Consider the following 14,692-nt stretch of genomic DNA (forward strand, 5'->3'; position numbering starts at 1 on the left):
TATGTGAGGCGAGTGTGACGGAGGAATCGAGGATCGCGCTGAACCTGGGGGATGGGTTATACTGGTGGTGCTTTTCACAGTAATAGGAAATTTGGTAAAAGAGGAAGGTTTGGGGAGAAAAATAACAAATTCATTTTTGGACAGTTGAATGTGAGAGGACAATGAGATGTTAAAATTCAAGTTATACAAAAGGCAGTTGGAGATTTAAGACTAGAGGTGAGGGGAGAGATTGGGACTGGGTATGCAAGTATATGCAGAATTATTTGCATAGAGATGGTAATTGATTGACCTTGGGAGCTGATGAGATCAACAAGTGAGATTAAAGTAGGAAGGGAGAAGAGAAAAGGGCCCAGGATGGGGCCTGTGGAGAGGAAGATACAGCAAAAGAGACTGAGGAGCGGTCAGACAGGCAGAGAACCCCTCAGGAGCGGTGTTGCTTGGAAGTCTCTCAGGAGAAGGTAGGTTCATTTGCTGCTGATGTGGAAGTAGTCCCCAGTGAGGTTTGCATTGGGCTAGGTGGGTTCTCACGTTTCTTCCAACTCTGAGCTTCTGTGCTTTTTGTAACTCCACAAACACTCCCTGGACTCAGCTAAACCTCAACGCACCCTATTCCTTCATAAACTCCCTTGCCCTTAGGACCATGTGTAGCTCTGAGGTGCTCACGGTTCCCTGTCCAGCCTGGGCACTGCCAAAACACTAAACACGCATGTTCACAAGAGACACATTCGTGAAGCCCTCACGTGATGCTCCAGCAATGGGACTCAGGGTCCCAGGGAGGAGAATACCCAGCGAAGGCAAATGGGAAGACCCTGGCTCCTTCCTTCCTTCCCTCTCTCCCTCCCTCCCAGACCCCACCACTTCCTCCCGGCCCTACCTGAGCTTGTCTGCAACAAAGATAACACGCCGCTCCAACAACAGAGAGGCAAAGATACGGATGAGCTGGCGCACGCTGAGGCAGGTGAACAGACACTCAAAGTCTACATGCTCCAGGCGCGAGTCCATAGGCCGTCGCAGCTCCAGCACCTACAGGGAGCCAGGCAGAGGGAGAAGGTGAGTTGTATGGATGAGGGGCTCCTTTCCAGACCTGAATCCACCCCCCACCCCCATCCTTCTACCTGAGAACCAATCCCAATACCCTCAGCCGATCCCAGGCCTTCCCCTTCCCTCTGGGCACCCCCAACACCCAAAATAGTCACAAAGAAATACCTTTGCCTTCTCTCTTGGCCAAGCTCAGAGGAGGGAAAGATGGAGAGAGGGAGAGAAGAGGGAGAGGGTGATTAAAGGAAGGAAGGAAGAAAGAAGACCAAGCTTTTGGCAGCAGAGGAGGAAAAAGGAAAAGGTTATCCTGGTGGGTCCAACTCGGAGAGACAGGAAAAATGTTGGGACTACAACTGGACCTGCCAGGAAAGAGCTCTTAGCCCATCCAGCCTCCTCACTCACGGGGTAGGGTGGGCTGAAGGAGTTAAGACTTTGCCCCTTGGCACCCTGATAACCTGAAGAGCAGTTGTCTAATCATTATCCCCTTGTTCTCCAGACAGAGGTGCTGGACATAGACTGGTTCTGCTCCCCCATCATCAGCCTTTATAACTGAGGAAGAATACCAGGTTAAAATGATACTCCAAAGATTGTGTCATCTATCTCTCTGCCTGTAGGTGGGGGCCACAGCTAACAATTCCAGGCTGTTCTTAACAGGCTGGGTAAATCTAGGCTCCCCTGTGCTAGTGCCTCCTTTAGGGAGCCCTTGCCACCCTCATCTTAACCCCCGGAGGGAGAGAGAAGGCCATGAAGTCAGAGTAACTTTCTGGAGAGAATGTCCATCTCCATATTTTATGCCTTGCTTGCTATTTCATAAAGGGCCATTGTGCCCGTCTAACTGGGTATCTTCACAGCTTCTCATCCACTTGGTGGTTTTTGGAGAAAACCATGATGACGTTCCTCAGGACTCTCTTGTCAGGAAGAGACAGAAGGATGGATGTTGTTGCCAGGGCACATGTCCCAGAATGTGGCACAGGCAAGCTCGCTGTGCTGATCCTGAGTCTCAAACACTTCTCAGGAGGTAGCTGTGCCCAAGGTTGGTGCCACTACCCAAGGGGCACACGTTCCTCCTCAAAGGCAATCCCCCAGAGAGGCAGCACACGGGATGGAGGTAGGCAGGAGTGGGAATTTACTATAGGGGTCTGAGTCCATAGGAATCAGGTATCTGATGGTGGGGACCCTGCCTTTCACAAAAACTTCTATCAGGGTCCAGAACCAAGGTATTGGCACCTACTGTTCTGGCTACTCTAACCTGAACAAGATAAATGAGCAGACCTCCAGAGAGTCCAGCAAACAGTGATTCCTTCAGCTGTGGAATACTACAAAGCCTCCTTAATGAAATCCACAGTGGCACAAAAGAGATCAGACACCACCACACTGGAGAAAAAATAGTTTCAATCAATCTGTGATCTCACAAGTGGGAATTCCCTCTGAGAGTGCAGATCACCACCCCCTACATCCTCACATCCTGTGTGATTCTTATCCAGTACTAAACACAGGGCTAGCCACGTAGGAGTCACTTAGTAGATGTTTGATAAATTGGCTTGTCCATGGCCTCCCATCAATCATTCACAGAGGATCTACCCAAGTGCTTGGGCCTTCCTCAAAGCCTTTTAAGATTCCGTGGGTAACAGAGGTGCTCGGGCTGTCCCTCTGTTACCTGCCATTCCTTGCTAGGTGATTGGCTCACCTCCTTTACCAACCACACATCATTTCCTGGATGACATCTCTTATGCCACTTGGTGAATGAGCCACGGGAGATGATACACAGCACCTGGATCACACCCACCAACCTTTTCTCCTTCACCTCATCAGCAATTTCAGGTCTTTGGAGACTGTGGGGTCTCATGATTTTCAGACAGATTACTTCAGTCACACAAGTGAGTGAATGGTGGAGAAAATATAAGACCTCTTGTGTTTATTGCTCATTGAGTTAAAAAAAAAAAAGGTTTTGACTTGGTAGAGCAAAATGTAGCCCTCAGAATTTCTCTCCTAATATTGTCTTCTATGCAGTGTCTGAAGACTACACAAGATACTTCAACAGATGAAACCACAGACAGAGCCATCTGGAGCTTTTAACAAACACAAGCTGTTCACACACATACTTTTTAAAAAATACCAATACCCCTCTTGGCTACTGGATGTGGCTGTAAATCATGGTGCACCACAATCTGGAAAAACCACCAAGGGGATGAGAGGCCGCGAGGACACCCAGTTAGACGGGGATGATGGCCCTCTGTGAAATATCAAGCAAGGCATCAAACGTGGAGATGGACGTGCTCTCCAGAAGCGTCCACCATTGTTACTCACATCAATTTCACAAGAATTCTTAAGCATTTGCTATGTAGCTAATATTGGGCCAATCACTGGGGAGACAATGACAAAAATGAAAACAGTTCTTCCCCCTCGAGGCATTTACATTCTTCTTGGGAAAAACCATGAAAGAGGGTGCTGGGTGGCATCCAAGAGGAAGAGGGATTCCCTATAAATGGTAAGATCCTAAAACTCCGGTTTGTGGGATGATATGATGTTGATTGCATCTCATTCCAGAATAATATAAGAGTTCCTCTCTGAATGAGATGCACACAAAAGAGATCAAAAAATCCAGAGATAAAAGCCCCAAGTTGAAGAAAAATGGCTGTCGTCTGAAATATGGTTTTCAGTGGGGTGGCAGCACCTTGAGTTAGCTCATAGTATGTATGTACGCGTATGTATATGTGTACATGTATATGTATATAGAAGTGGGCATAGACATATAGATATATCTACATGTCTCTTGAATAGGTGTTGCAGGCGGGCAATAAAGGATGGGCCCAGAATTAAACAAGCAGAGGAGAGTGGCTTGGATCAGTTTTAGAGAAATGTGCAGCAAAGCCTGTCAAGATAATCACAAGTTGCTCACACACACACACACACAGAGTTTTTATCCTTTGGCTACTGTACACGGCTGTAAATCATAGCACACCACAATCCAGAAAAACCAAATGGATGAAAAATCACTATGACACTCAGTTCCATGGGTAGCCTATGATAAGTACTGCAGCAGTCTGGGCCCAGAATTGAACCAGAGGAAGAGAAGAAGCCAGGTCACATTTGGGAAAGCAGGCAGCAGAGCTTTCAGTGGTCCCAAACGCTAATATTCTTCTAGGGATGCTTTTTGGCTAGAAACCCTTAGAGCCCCATGATCTCTTAGAAATTAAAATGGCAACTCAGAGACCAATGAAAGGACATTTGTTGAGTATAGGTAAGTTGTTGCATGTTACCAATGAGAAGGTTTGCTCATGAAAAGATGTGATACAATTCTCATTGTTGAACACGAGTGGAACAGGAGGTCAGCGGATCACATATTAAGAATGAACAAGGACAGCTAGGTGGCACAGTGGATAGAGCACCGGCCCTGGAGTCAGGAGTACCTGAGTTCAAATCCGACCTCAGACACTTGACACTTACTAGCTGTGTGACCCTGGGCAAGTCACTTAACTCCAATTGCCTCACTTAAAAAAAAAAAAAAAAAGAATGAACAAGAGGGGGCAACTAGGTGGTGCATTGGATAAAGCACCAGCCCTGGATTCAGGAGGACCTGAGTTCAAATCTGACCTCAGACACTTGACACTTACTAGCTGTATGACCCTGGGCAAGTCACTTAACCCTCATTGCCCCACCCCCACCCTCCCAAAAAATGAACAAGGTAACAGATGGCCAATGGAGGTGGGCCACCCATAGAACTGGGTGTCAGGGTGCTTCTTCATTCACTTCATTTTTTCTAGATTGTGGTGTGCCATGATTTACAGCCATGTAGGATAACCCAGGTACCTTGAGACACCCAAAAGCTTCAGAGAAGAGACTTTAATGCACCTCTCCTGGAGGATTTATAGTGTGTGGACTGGTGGGGTGGTCACACCTCCCATTAAACTGTGCACCCAGGCTCGGAAGGGTGGAGTTCTGTGCAGGGAAAGGCCCAAGCAAATGAAATCACAGCTCGCTGGAAAAATGATGTATGGTAGCATGGAGAAGACTAGCCCATGAGAAGAAGGCGTGAGATATGTGATCTGCTCTAAAGCATCGAACACCTACCTAGACCAAGGAAATCATCAATTATAAAAATATCTGGCCATTATCTCCCATGGGCCTCACAACAACCCTGGGAGGCAGGGTGAGAATCTGTCTCATTCCTACGGATGAGGACACTGAGGCCCCAAGAGTCTCTTCCTACTACGCTGAGGGTGCTTCATTACAAGCCCCACAGAGCACAAGAGGATTGTTACCCTGTCCCTCCAAGGATTTGGGTTTCCTACCTGACCCCCGGTAGAAACTCCAGCAATTATTACCAGCCAACACTGCTGGCCCAAAGCAGGAGGAGGCAGAGCAGCGTTTTGGCAGCAGGAAAAGAGCAGGTCTGGCTACCGTCCAGGGGGTGTATCCCAGCATCCTGCCTATGCCAAGGTTCTGCACAGGCAGTGGACAGAGGAGAAGGAGGCAGCACAAGCCAGTAGGCCCTGCCCATTCTGCAAATACAGAACACTAGAAGGAGGCTGGTCGCTAGGACTCTCAGGAGACTGAGGCAGGGTGGCTGGGGTGGTTCTTGCATTTTGCTGTGACCTGTCCCTTCTGGGAACATCAGGCTCTGTCTTTTCATGGCTAAGGTGCTCGGTGCCCCTGGGAATGGCCCAGGGGAAGCTGCCCAGCTATGTGATCAGCACCTCCTGAGACTACTTCCCGCCATCCCATGAGGGCTGCGGGGAAAGCCCGCCAAGCAGCTCCCACACCTAAATCCCAAGGCTGGGGAGTATCCATGCATTCAAGAGGCATTCACACCTATGACGTGCACAGCATCGCATTCGATCCCCAAACAAGGAAGGGGGGGCACACCCAGATTTCCAGACACGCCTGATGCTTAGTAGCAACCCCACAGTGTTACCACCTGGATCAAGGGGCCCACAAGATCTCGAGGGCCAGGCTGTACCTCGTTTCCTGAACCAGGCAAGAAGGTCTTCACTTTGATGGTTTTTCCTGGAGCGGGGAAGGGTGACTCCATGAGACTTCTCATGAAGGGGTACACCAGGGCGGCCGAGATCCCTCGACGGCGCTCCACCTCATCAAGGATCTGCCCCGAGCATCCAAGGAAAGACAACCACATCAACAGAGTACGTCCCCCTCCAGGGGCATGGCAGGGACTAGGAAAGACTGGGTAGCCAGACTAGGGGCTATGTTTCTCTTGTCTGCTGCAGAGAATCTAGAACCCTCCCCCCCACTCCAGCTTTGTGTGAATGGGACTCCCACTCCCCACCCACGACCACCACTATTCACCCTGCTGTCCAAATAAGGCCCACAGCTCTGTGCCCTGTAGCTGAGCATAGAAAAGACTTCCTGGGATCATTTGGTTCTCCCAGCATCCCATCCACATGCCCACAACCCAGAAGACTGAGCTCTGTCCCCAGTCTTTTGCCGGGCCTCAAGGGCTCTTTAGGGCTCCCTGTGGCTGCAGCAACTCAGGCCTCTGACCAATAAGGACTGACAGTGGCAGAAACATCAACTCTGTAGGGAGCTGGGCTTCAGAAACAATGAGAGCTGCCCCCCCCAACCCCCGAGAGACACACACACACACACACACACACACACACACACACACGCAGACGGTTTTCTCATGTGTTGACTACAGATGCTGCCCCACTCGCTGTCATCCTCACAACTCTCCATTTTTCTCTCTAGCTATGGAGAGCTAACATTTGTACGCTACCTTAAGGTCTACAAAGTGCTTTATGTATACATTGTCATTGGAGCCAGTCAACTCTGGGAGGTAAGAGGTGCTATCTATTATCAGTATTCCCATTTTACAGATGAGGACACGAGCTGGGATTCGAATCCAGGTTCCAGGACCCAATGCCCAGTGGTCTTTCCTTTGATCCCATGCTGACTTCCTAAGGGAACCCGGCAAATTGGTTTGTCCAGGAGGACCCTTGGAAGGGGCTCCCCCACTTTGCCCCGAGATCCTGCCTTACCTTGGAAAACAAGCCAAAGCAGCCAAGGCGGCTGATGACGCAGTACACCTCGGGGAGGCGAGGCCCTTTGCCACTCGGCTATGAGACGGAGGAGAAGGCAGAGACACAGAAGGAGCTGATGGTTACTGACCGGCTGGGCTTGTCCCCACACCACCCGGGGCAGGGGAGTTCCCAGCCCTCTGCCACCCCCAGAGGGAGCTGCCAGGACTAACCAGACCCCACAGGAGAGGGCACGTTGACGTCCTCCAATTGGCTTACCCTCATTTTAATGATTCAAGTCCCCCAAAGTGCTGGGTGATCCCATTTTGTCTTCCCTGAAGCCCCCTTTCTGCCACACCTCCAGAGGTATCCCCCACCAATAGCAGACGTTCCCCACCCCCATCCCCATCCTCAGAAGAACAGAGACTAACAATCCCCTCTGGGACCAACATAAAGGACAGAGGACCAAGCACTCACTAGAGAGTGTCTTGGGGGCATACTCTCCCCTGACCTTGTCCTGTGGGGACAAGAGGGTCTGAGGCAGCAGACACTCACTGAGTCAGGCAGAGGGGAAGCGGCCCGCGTCCCCTCATCCAGTCTCTCTATCTGCTGTTCTGGGGAGGGTAGAGGGAGACCTGACGAGGCAGAATTGGGGGGAAAGGCAGAGAGAGCGGAAGACAAGAAGCCAAAGGAAAGCAGAAGGATACAGGGGAAAGGAAGCTGAGGAGAGAGGGAGAGAGAGAAAAGTGAGGAGCCGGCTCTGACAGCCCATCCATCCCCCAGCCCGCTTGGTGAAGCTGGGCAGTGTTGTCCTGAGTGACTGGGACCAAACACAGGTGCTCAAGGGATACCTGGGGATGGGGCAGGGGAGGAGTAGCAGGTGGAGGCCCTGACGCCCTCTAGGGCTCGGCCTCAGCCCACTGAGCAAATGCAGAAGGGGGCTATTTCAGGATTCAGACCTGCTGGCCCCACGTCACAGCTCCAGAAAGAGAGTGGAATCCTTTTTTTTTTTGTCCATATTAGGCATGAAACTAACTCCTTTCTCTCGCTACACCCCCCCCCTTTTCTCTTCACTACCCCCCTCAAAAGCCCTGAGTGATTAAATCAAGTATGTGGGATTTGGGTTAAAATCATTGTGTCCAATCTGCAGGAATGCCGATCTGGTGCCAGCCCCCTTGGCTCGGGTCCAGGCTGGGCCGGCTCTGTGCAGGCCAGCACAAACACGCTGTTCCCTCCCAGGGCAGCTGTGAGACCAGGAACAAAAGTTGTTCCACACTCAAGCCCCGACGAGCTTGGAGAAAACTCCGCAGACCCCCAGGGACGTTGCAGGCTCCTAGCAAGCCTTGCCTGTCCTCTACCCTACACCCTGCCTCACTCCCATCAGGTCCTTAGTCCAATTTATTTCTCAACCAGCCCCCTATTTGACTCCCCTGTCCTCAGCCTGGACTTCTCCAGTCCAGCCTCTTTCCTGGTGTTATCTCCTGGCCCCCCACCCCCACCCCAACCTGGCATGAACCAAGGTGCTCTCCCTCTCACTAGGACTCAGGTATCTCCATAACTTCTGATATAGCGTAAGCTTCTCAAGGGCAGGGCTTGATTCATTTTTTTACCTTCCTATCTCCCATGCCCAGTCCAGGGTCTCGTACACAGGAGGTGCTTAATAAATGCTTGTTGACTGGTTGACAAACCAATCTAAGGATATCTTTTTTTATTCTTTTTTTTTTAAGCAGTTGGGGTTAAGTGACTTGCCCAGGGTCACACAGCTAATAAGTGTTAAGTGTCTGAGGCCTGATTTGAATTCAGGTCCTCGTGAATCCAGGGCTGGTGCTCTATCCACTGCACCACCTAGCTGCCCCCTCTAAGGATATCTTACTGGCCAAGAGTTTGGGAAGCAGCATTCTCCATCCCCACACTGGCTCTTGGAAATAGCGTTCCCCAACCCCCACACATTGTTAAGCTAAAATAAAGTGGTCTGCCCCCACTAACCAGCTGCCTTCCCTGCTGGTGCCCCTCAGGCACAGTCTCAGTCCATTTCCCAGGCAGAGTGAGTGAGTGAGACCCAACAGGGGCTATTAGCCCTCAAGGCCTCTCCAGTGGAGGCATTATCTCTCCCTAAGACCTCAGAGAAGAAATGATCCTGGGGAAAGCTGGTAGCACAGTGGATAAAACACCAGCCCTGGAGCCCGGAGGACCTCAGTTCAAATCTGGCCTCAGACACTTGACACTTAGTAGCTGTGTGACCCTGGGCAAGTCACTTAACCCCAATTGCCTCACCAAAAGGAAACAAAAAAAGAAATGACCCCGTCCTCACTCAGCTCCCAGGCCCACTGGCCAAAGTTCTGACTGACACCAAGAGTCATGAAACAGTGGAGGAAGCAAGAAGGGGGAGCCCAGGTGATATCCTGAAGCTAGATTCTGATTCTGACACCCCTATCACACACACCATTGCAAGGATAATGTCCTCACCCAACAGAGAGCCCAACCCTGAGCCCGGGGCCAGATCTAGCCCCAGCAAGAGTCAAGGAACAAGGCTGTGGACTCAAAAGCCTTGGAGAAGGGGGAGGGGCAGAGGGAACAAGAAAACAAAATCTAAAAATTGATAGGGGAGCCAACCATCAGGGAGAGTCGGCCACCCTCCAGCCCCAATTCCACACGGCTATAGTCTTTGGGGCCCCGCCAGGGATGTTTCCTTGATAATTCCCTGAGCCCAGGGGTCCCAGGATGCTCCAGCAGAGAGAAAGAGTCACAGACAGGCTTGCGAGCTAAGAGAGCTTCAAACCATCCCAGGGGCCGGGGGCAGAGTCTCCCCGAGGGCCCTCAGAAAATACCACTAAGGCTGGGAATCTAAAGAGGCCATGGGCTGCCTTCCCAAGAGCACTCTGTACCATGTTCCCTGCTCTCTTCCCCATTTGCAGCAAGGGACTCATAGATAGAGAGGTCTGCTTATTCTGGAGTGCTAGGAACACCCCTATCCCTGTCTCCTCACATCTCAGAATCGGACCCCTTGCTTCCTCCTAATCTATCCACTCTCTACCAACAAAAAGGCCATACTCACCAGTAACCGCCTGCAGTAACCAAATCGGCGGCTGCCATCCTCCCCCGTGAGCATGAAAGAGAATGTTTCACTGGAACAGAGAGACTCATTGTGGGAGGGGTCTACAGGATCTGCCCCATTGGACCAAGAAGCTGCCATCCCCCTCCACCCCACCTGTCGGGCCTGGGCTCCAGGCACGGAGCTGATGCCCGGGAAAGGGAGCTGCAGTGGGGTGAGGACCTGACTAGGTGCAGCCCCTTGCCACCACCCAAAATGTTGCTAAGGGGATCTGCAGGGAGACTCAAAAGCCAGGCCCCATCCCCACCACTCTTCTCTAGCCAAATCTGCAGAGATAGACTCACCTGCTGTAATCAGAGACAGGAGACCAATCCTTGCATCAGGGAAACAGAATTGGGGGATGCTTTGAGCCGCTCTCGGCCTCCCGCATCTGCTTGGTAGGTCTGTCCAGCTGGAAGAGCAGGTGGAAAGAGAAGCCATGATGTTATGCTGAGCCACTTGTATGAGGTGAGAGGGGGGGATGGACCCTGGGTATCGTCCTGATAGCTGGCATGACTCTACACCCTGTGAAGGATGGGTCCTCATGTCTCCTCCTCCACCTCCTCCTCCCCAGATGATGCAGTTGGCCAAGTCTGCAGACCCCTATGCTGTGATCCATAGCTGGTCAGGAGTAAACAGACCTGGTCTGTGCTGTCTCTCCCATGAGAACATCAGATCAGAAGAGCTTGGCCCAGCCTTGGAAAGTCTGCTGGCCCCAGGGTCAGAGACAACATTGCCTGAGCATCAGGGCTACCGTCATCTCAGTGACAGACCCCATCTGCAAAGAAGTGAGCCCTTGTTTCCCCAGCTCCACCCTGACGTGGTACCCGGGGGGCAGCATGCGAGCCCAGGGGGTTGGTCTGGCTGTGCCAGGGATGCCTCACCTTGGGAACTGGTAGGAGACCTCTGGGAGGTAGGTGTTTTCTGATGGGCTTCTTCTTCAGCGATACCACCACAAAGTACTCAAACAGCTCTCTCGCTCCTGCCACTCGATCAGCTCCAGTTCTAGCGTTCGGTAGCTGGGCGCTCGCTTCAGCATAGACTGGATGTGCACCAAGGCGCTGGGTGTGAGCTGGAAGAGGGCGGGGTTTATCCCGTCAACATCAGGGCACAGCCGCCACTGGGCTCTCGGGGTCTCTTAAGAGTAGGAAGGGGCACAAGGGAGCAAATCTGGGGTCTCAGGGTGAAAGTCAAGGACTGGTGCAAGGCACTCAGCTTGTTCTATCTGGGATCCCCTCATCCCCAGGATGAGCAAGAAAGAACACTGGCCAGTTCTTAAAAGGTAGACAGAAAATGGAAAAGTCAGATAATTGAAGATACAAGAGATCAATAAGGTTCTGTAAGAAGCTGACAGGAATGCGAAAGCCCAGATGAGCTGAGGCTTGAGAATAATGAAAAGTACAATCAAAACAGCTATTTAAACTACTGTTTTGTCCTTCATTCTCAAAGAGGACCATGACATCAGGGTGATGTCATGACTTGTGGTGAATTGGATTTAAGTGAGGGAGGGGCTGTCTATGCAAGGTCACAAACCTCCCTCTTTCCTCCCAGAGCCATCTAGGTCCAGTGGCAAGATATAGATCAGGATGTATGGAGATACCCTGAGTGTTTTAAGGCAATTGGGGTTAAGTGACTTGCCCAAGGTCATACAGCTAGTAAGTGTCAGACATCAAACTTGAACTCAGGTCCTCCCAACTTCAGGACCAGTGCTCTATCTACCACACCACCTAGCTGCTATTTAAACTACACTATACTGAGCACAAGAGAAGAACAAAGAGGGATGAGATCATTATTTGGGTGGACAGTGCCTCCTCCCTTCCATAGGTGATGTCCCTCTGGGTTTCAGCAAGGCATATGACAAGGGCTCTCATTATATTCTTAGGAACGTGACGAAGAGATATAGACCGGGTGATAGTACAATAAAATGGATTTGGAATGGTCGAACAACCAAACCCAAGTAATAACAACTCACACATATAGAGTACTTTAAAGGTTTACAAGAGGGCATGGGGGATAAAGTGATGGGCCTAGAGAAAGGAAGATTCTTCTTCTGAGTTCCAATCTGGCCTCAGACACTTACCAGCTGTATGACCCTGGGCAAGTCACCTTACCCTGTTTGCCTCAGTTTCCTCATTTGTAAAAGAGCTAGAGAAGTAAATGGCAAACCACTCCAGAATCTCTGCCAAGAAGACCCCACGTGGGGTCACAAAGAGTCCAACAACAAGGTTTACAACATACTTCTCTTGCCGTGAGGCAGGTGGTGAATGATCATCCCCGTTTTTACAGATGAGGAAACCAATAATTTGTGCCCAGGATAACACGGCTCAGAAGAGCCACGATGGATTGATCAGTGTCAGCCAGAAGGGTGATCTCTGGTGGGTCGCTGCACTGTTCTGGTTCTGAACCTGGCCTATTTAACACTTTCATCAGTGACTGAGATGAAAGTACAGTTGACATGAGCATCAAATTTGGAGACAACACAAGGGAGGAAGGGCTTGCAGATGGGCAGGTGAGAGAATTTAGGATCTTAAAGAAATCTCAAGAAGCCAGAAGGAGGGTCTGAATCTGAAATGATATCTCAGCAGGTCACACCTGGAGAACTGTCTTCAGGGCTAGGCAGCAATGCACAGGTGAAAAAGGACATCAACAGGCTAAAGTGGACAGAAAAGTGACTGGGAGGGCCAGGAACTCAAAGCCATGAGGTGGAGGCGGTGGGAGAGACTGGAGACAAGGAGGCTCAGGGGGACAGGACGCTTTCTTCAAACATCTCCAGGCTGTCTGTTCTTTTTTTTTTTTTTTTTTTTTTTTAGTGAGGCAAATTGGGGTTAGTGACTTGCCCAGGGTCACACAGCTAGTAAGTGTTAAGTGTCTGAGGCCGGATTTGAACTCAGGTACTCCTGACTCCAGGGCCGTGCTCTATCCACTGTGCCACCTAGCTGCCCCCAGGCTGTCTGTTCTAAGGAAGAGGGTTTAAGACTCGTTCTTCTCGGTCCCAGACAGAAGAACTGGAAGCAAAATGCAGGAGATGTCAATTACATAAGACAAAAAAATTCCTGAAGACAGTTGTCCAAAAGTCGAATAGACTTGCCTTAGGAAGGAGGGAGGTCTTCATCCATCACTAGGGGCCTTCTAGCAAATGCCCAATGACCAATGATCAGATATGTTGTAGAGAGGAGTGTAACGATTGGAATGATGCCACCTTCTGGAGACTTACTGTAGGAAAGCTCCGCCACGAGGAGAAGGCATCTGAGGGTAAGACATGTGGCTTTTCTTTGGCATCAGGAAGTGATGTTTGCTTGTGGGAGGAAGAGGGGGCGAGGCTGGTGCTCTCGCCGTCTTTCGCCAGGACTCTGGCGGAGAGCAGTGCTAGGAATGCTCTCTCCCTTTGATAGATAGATGAATCCAGGCCTTTCTTTCTCTCTTCACCAAATTTTTATTCTCCTTAATAAATGCTTAAAAGTCTAACTCTTGCTAAAGCTTATAATTTATTGGCAACCACTCATTAGATATGTTAGACAGTTTAGCTAGAATTTTACGGATTCTAGTACGGATTAGACCAGATACCTTCTGAGGCCAACAACTACAGGATTCTATGAGCCCAACCTCCAAGGATGGCTCTGGGCCTTGTCTCTTGGCTAAATCATGGTTGGGCCTAGTTCCTTGGGATTTCCCCAGGCCTTCCTGAATGTTTACTCCCACTGCCTCCCTTCTCCCTGCCCCAGAGACTGGGTCATAGTCAAAATGACCTCTGGAGACAGATCAAAAAACATGTCATTAGCTTCTCCTGGTATACCAATGGCAACCAAGACAGGACAAAAAGAGAGGAAAGGGAAGAAGAGAAGGAGAAAATTCCCATTTGCTTTAATGATGAGAGGCTGAGCTAAGTTTTCACCGAGGGCCCAGGCAAGATGGAGAAGGGGGGAAGGTGCTCACAAGGCCAGGCTAAGGGACTCTCCCCTTCTATCTGAGGGAAGAGTAGGAGAGGAACTCGAAAGGCCTGACTTCTAGAGGTTCGAGGCTCCTTTCTAGCCATCAGGAAGGAACCTCATCCTCCCCTGCCCCTCCTCACCCTTCCCATTCCCAGCACAATTTGAGAGGCACATCTGGCCTTCCATCCCACTGGCAGCAAATATGGTCAAAGGGAACCGTCTGGAGCTGGCTGCATCCCATCATGCCCCCATGATAAACACCTGGAATTCACTCTCAGCCATCCCCGTGGTTTCTCTTTCACCGTAGCCTGCTGCCTACTCCCTACGTAGCCACAGGCTCCGCACCCCCACCAGGGAGGGACTTCGGAGCCACAAGCCCATGGGACACCAGGCTGAGCCCGGGCCTGCTCGGTCCTCTGAAAAGGGGTGAAAATGGTTTTGAGGTTCTGGGGTTGAGTCCTTCTGAGTGGGCAATTAGGGACTAGCTCCTGCCCTTCTCTTTTGTCTTACGCTAAGATCCCTTGTCACTGTAAATCCAGTGAGTCTCTATGGGTCCCTAAAGGGTCACTTCTAGGGAGGACAGGGGGTTGGAAGTAGGTTTCAGCTTGTGGCAGACCACTTGCACCAGTATAAGCAAAGGTATGTCCCTCCTCGCCCCC

General features: G+C 50.7%; 1 protein-coding gene across 1 annotated transcript in view; it reads right to left on the bottom strand.

Moving 5' to 3' along the window:
• Positions 1-14,692, bottom strand: part of DENND2B (DENN domain containing 2B) — a 212,496-nt gene that overhangs the window by 13,724 nt on the left and 184,080 nt on the right. Inside the window, 3 exon segments of the mRNA XM_043970649.1 lie at positions 875-1,023; positions 5,999-6,139; positions 7,035-7,112. Of these exon segments, the coding sequence (XP_043826584.1) occupies positions 875-1,023; positions 5,999-6,139; positions 7,035-7,112 (368 nt within the window).

The sequence above is a fragment of the Dromiciops gliroides genome, chromosome 6 (genome assembly GCF_019393635.1).
Source record: "Dromiciops gliroides isolate mDroGli1 chromosome 6, mDroGli1.pri, whole genome shotgun sequence".
Lineage (NCBI taxonomy): Eukaryota > Metazoa > Chordata > Mammalia > Microbiotheria > Microbiotheriidae > Dromiciops > Dromiciops gliroides.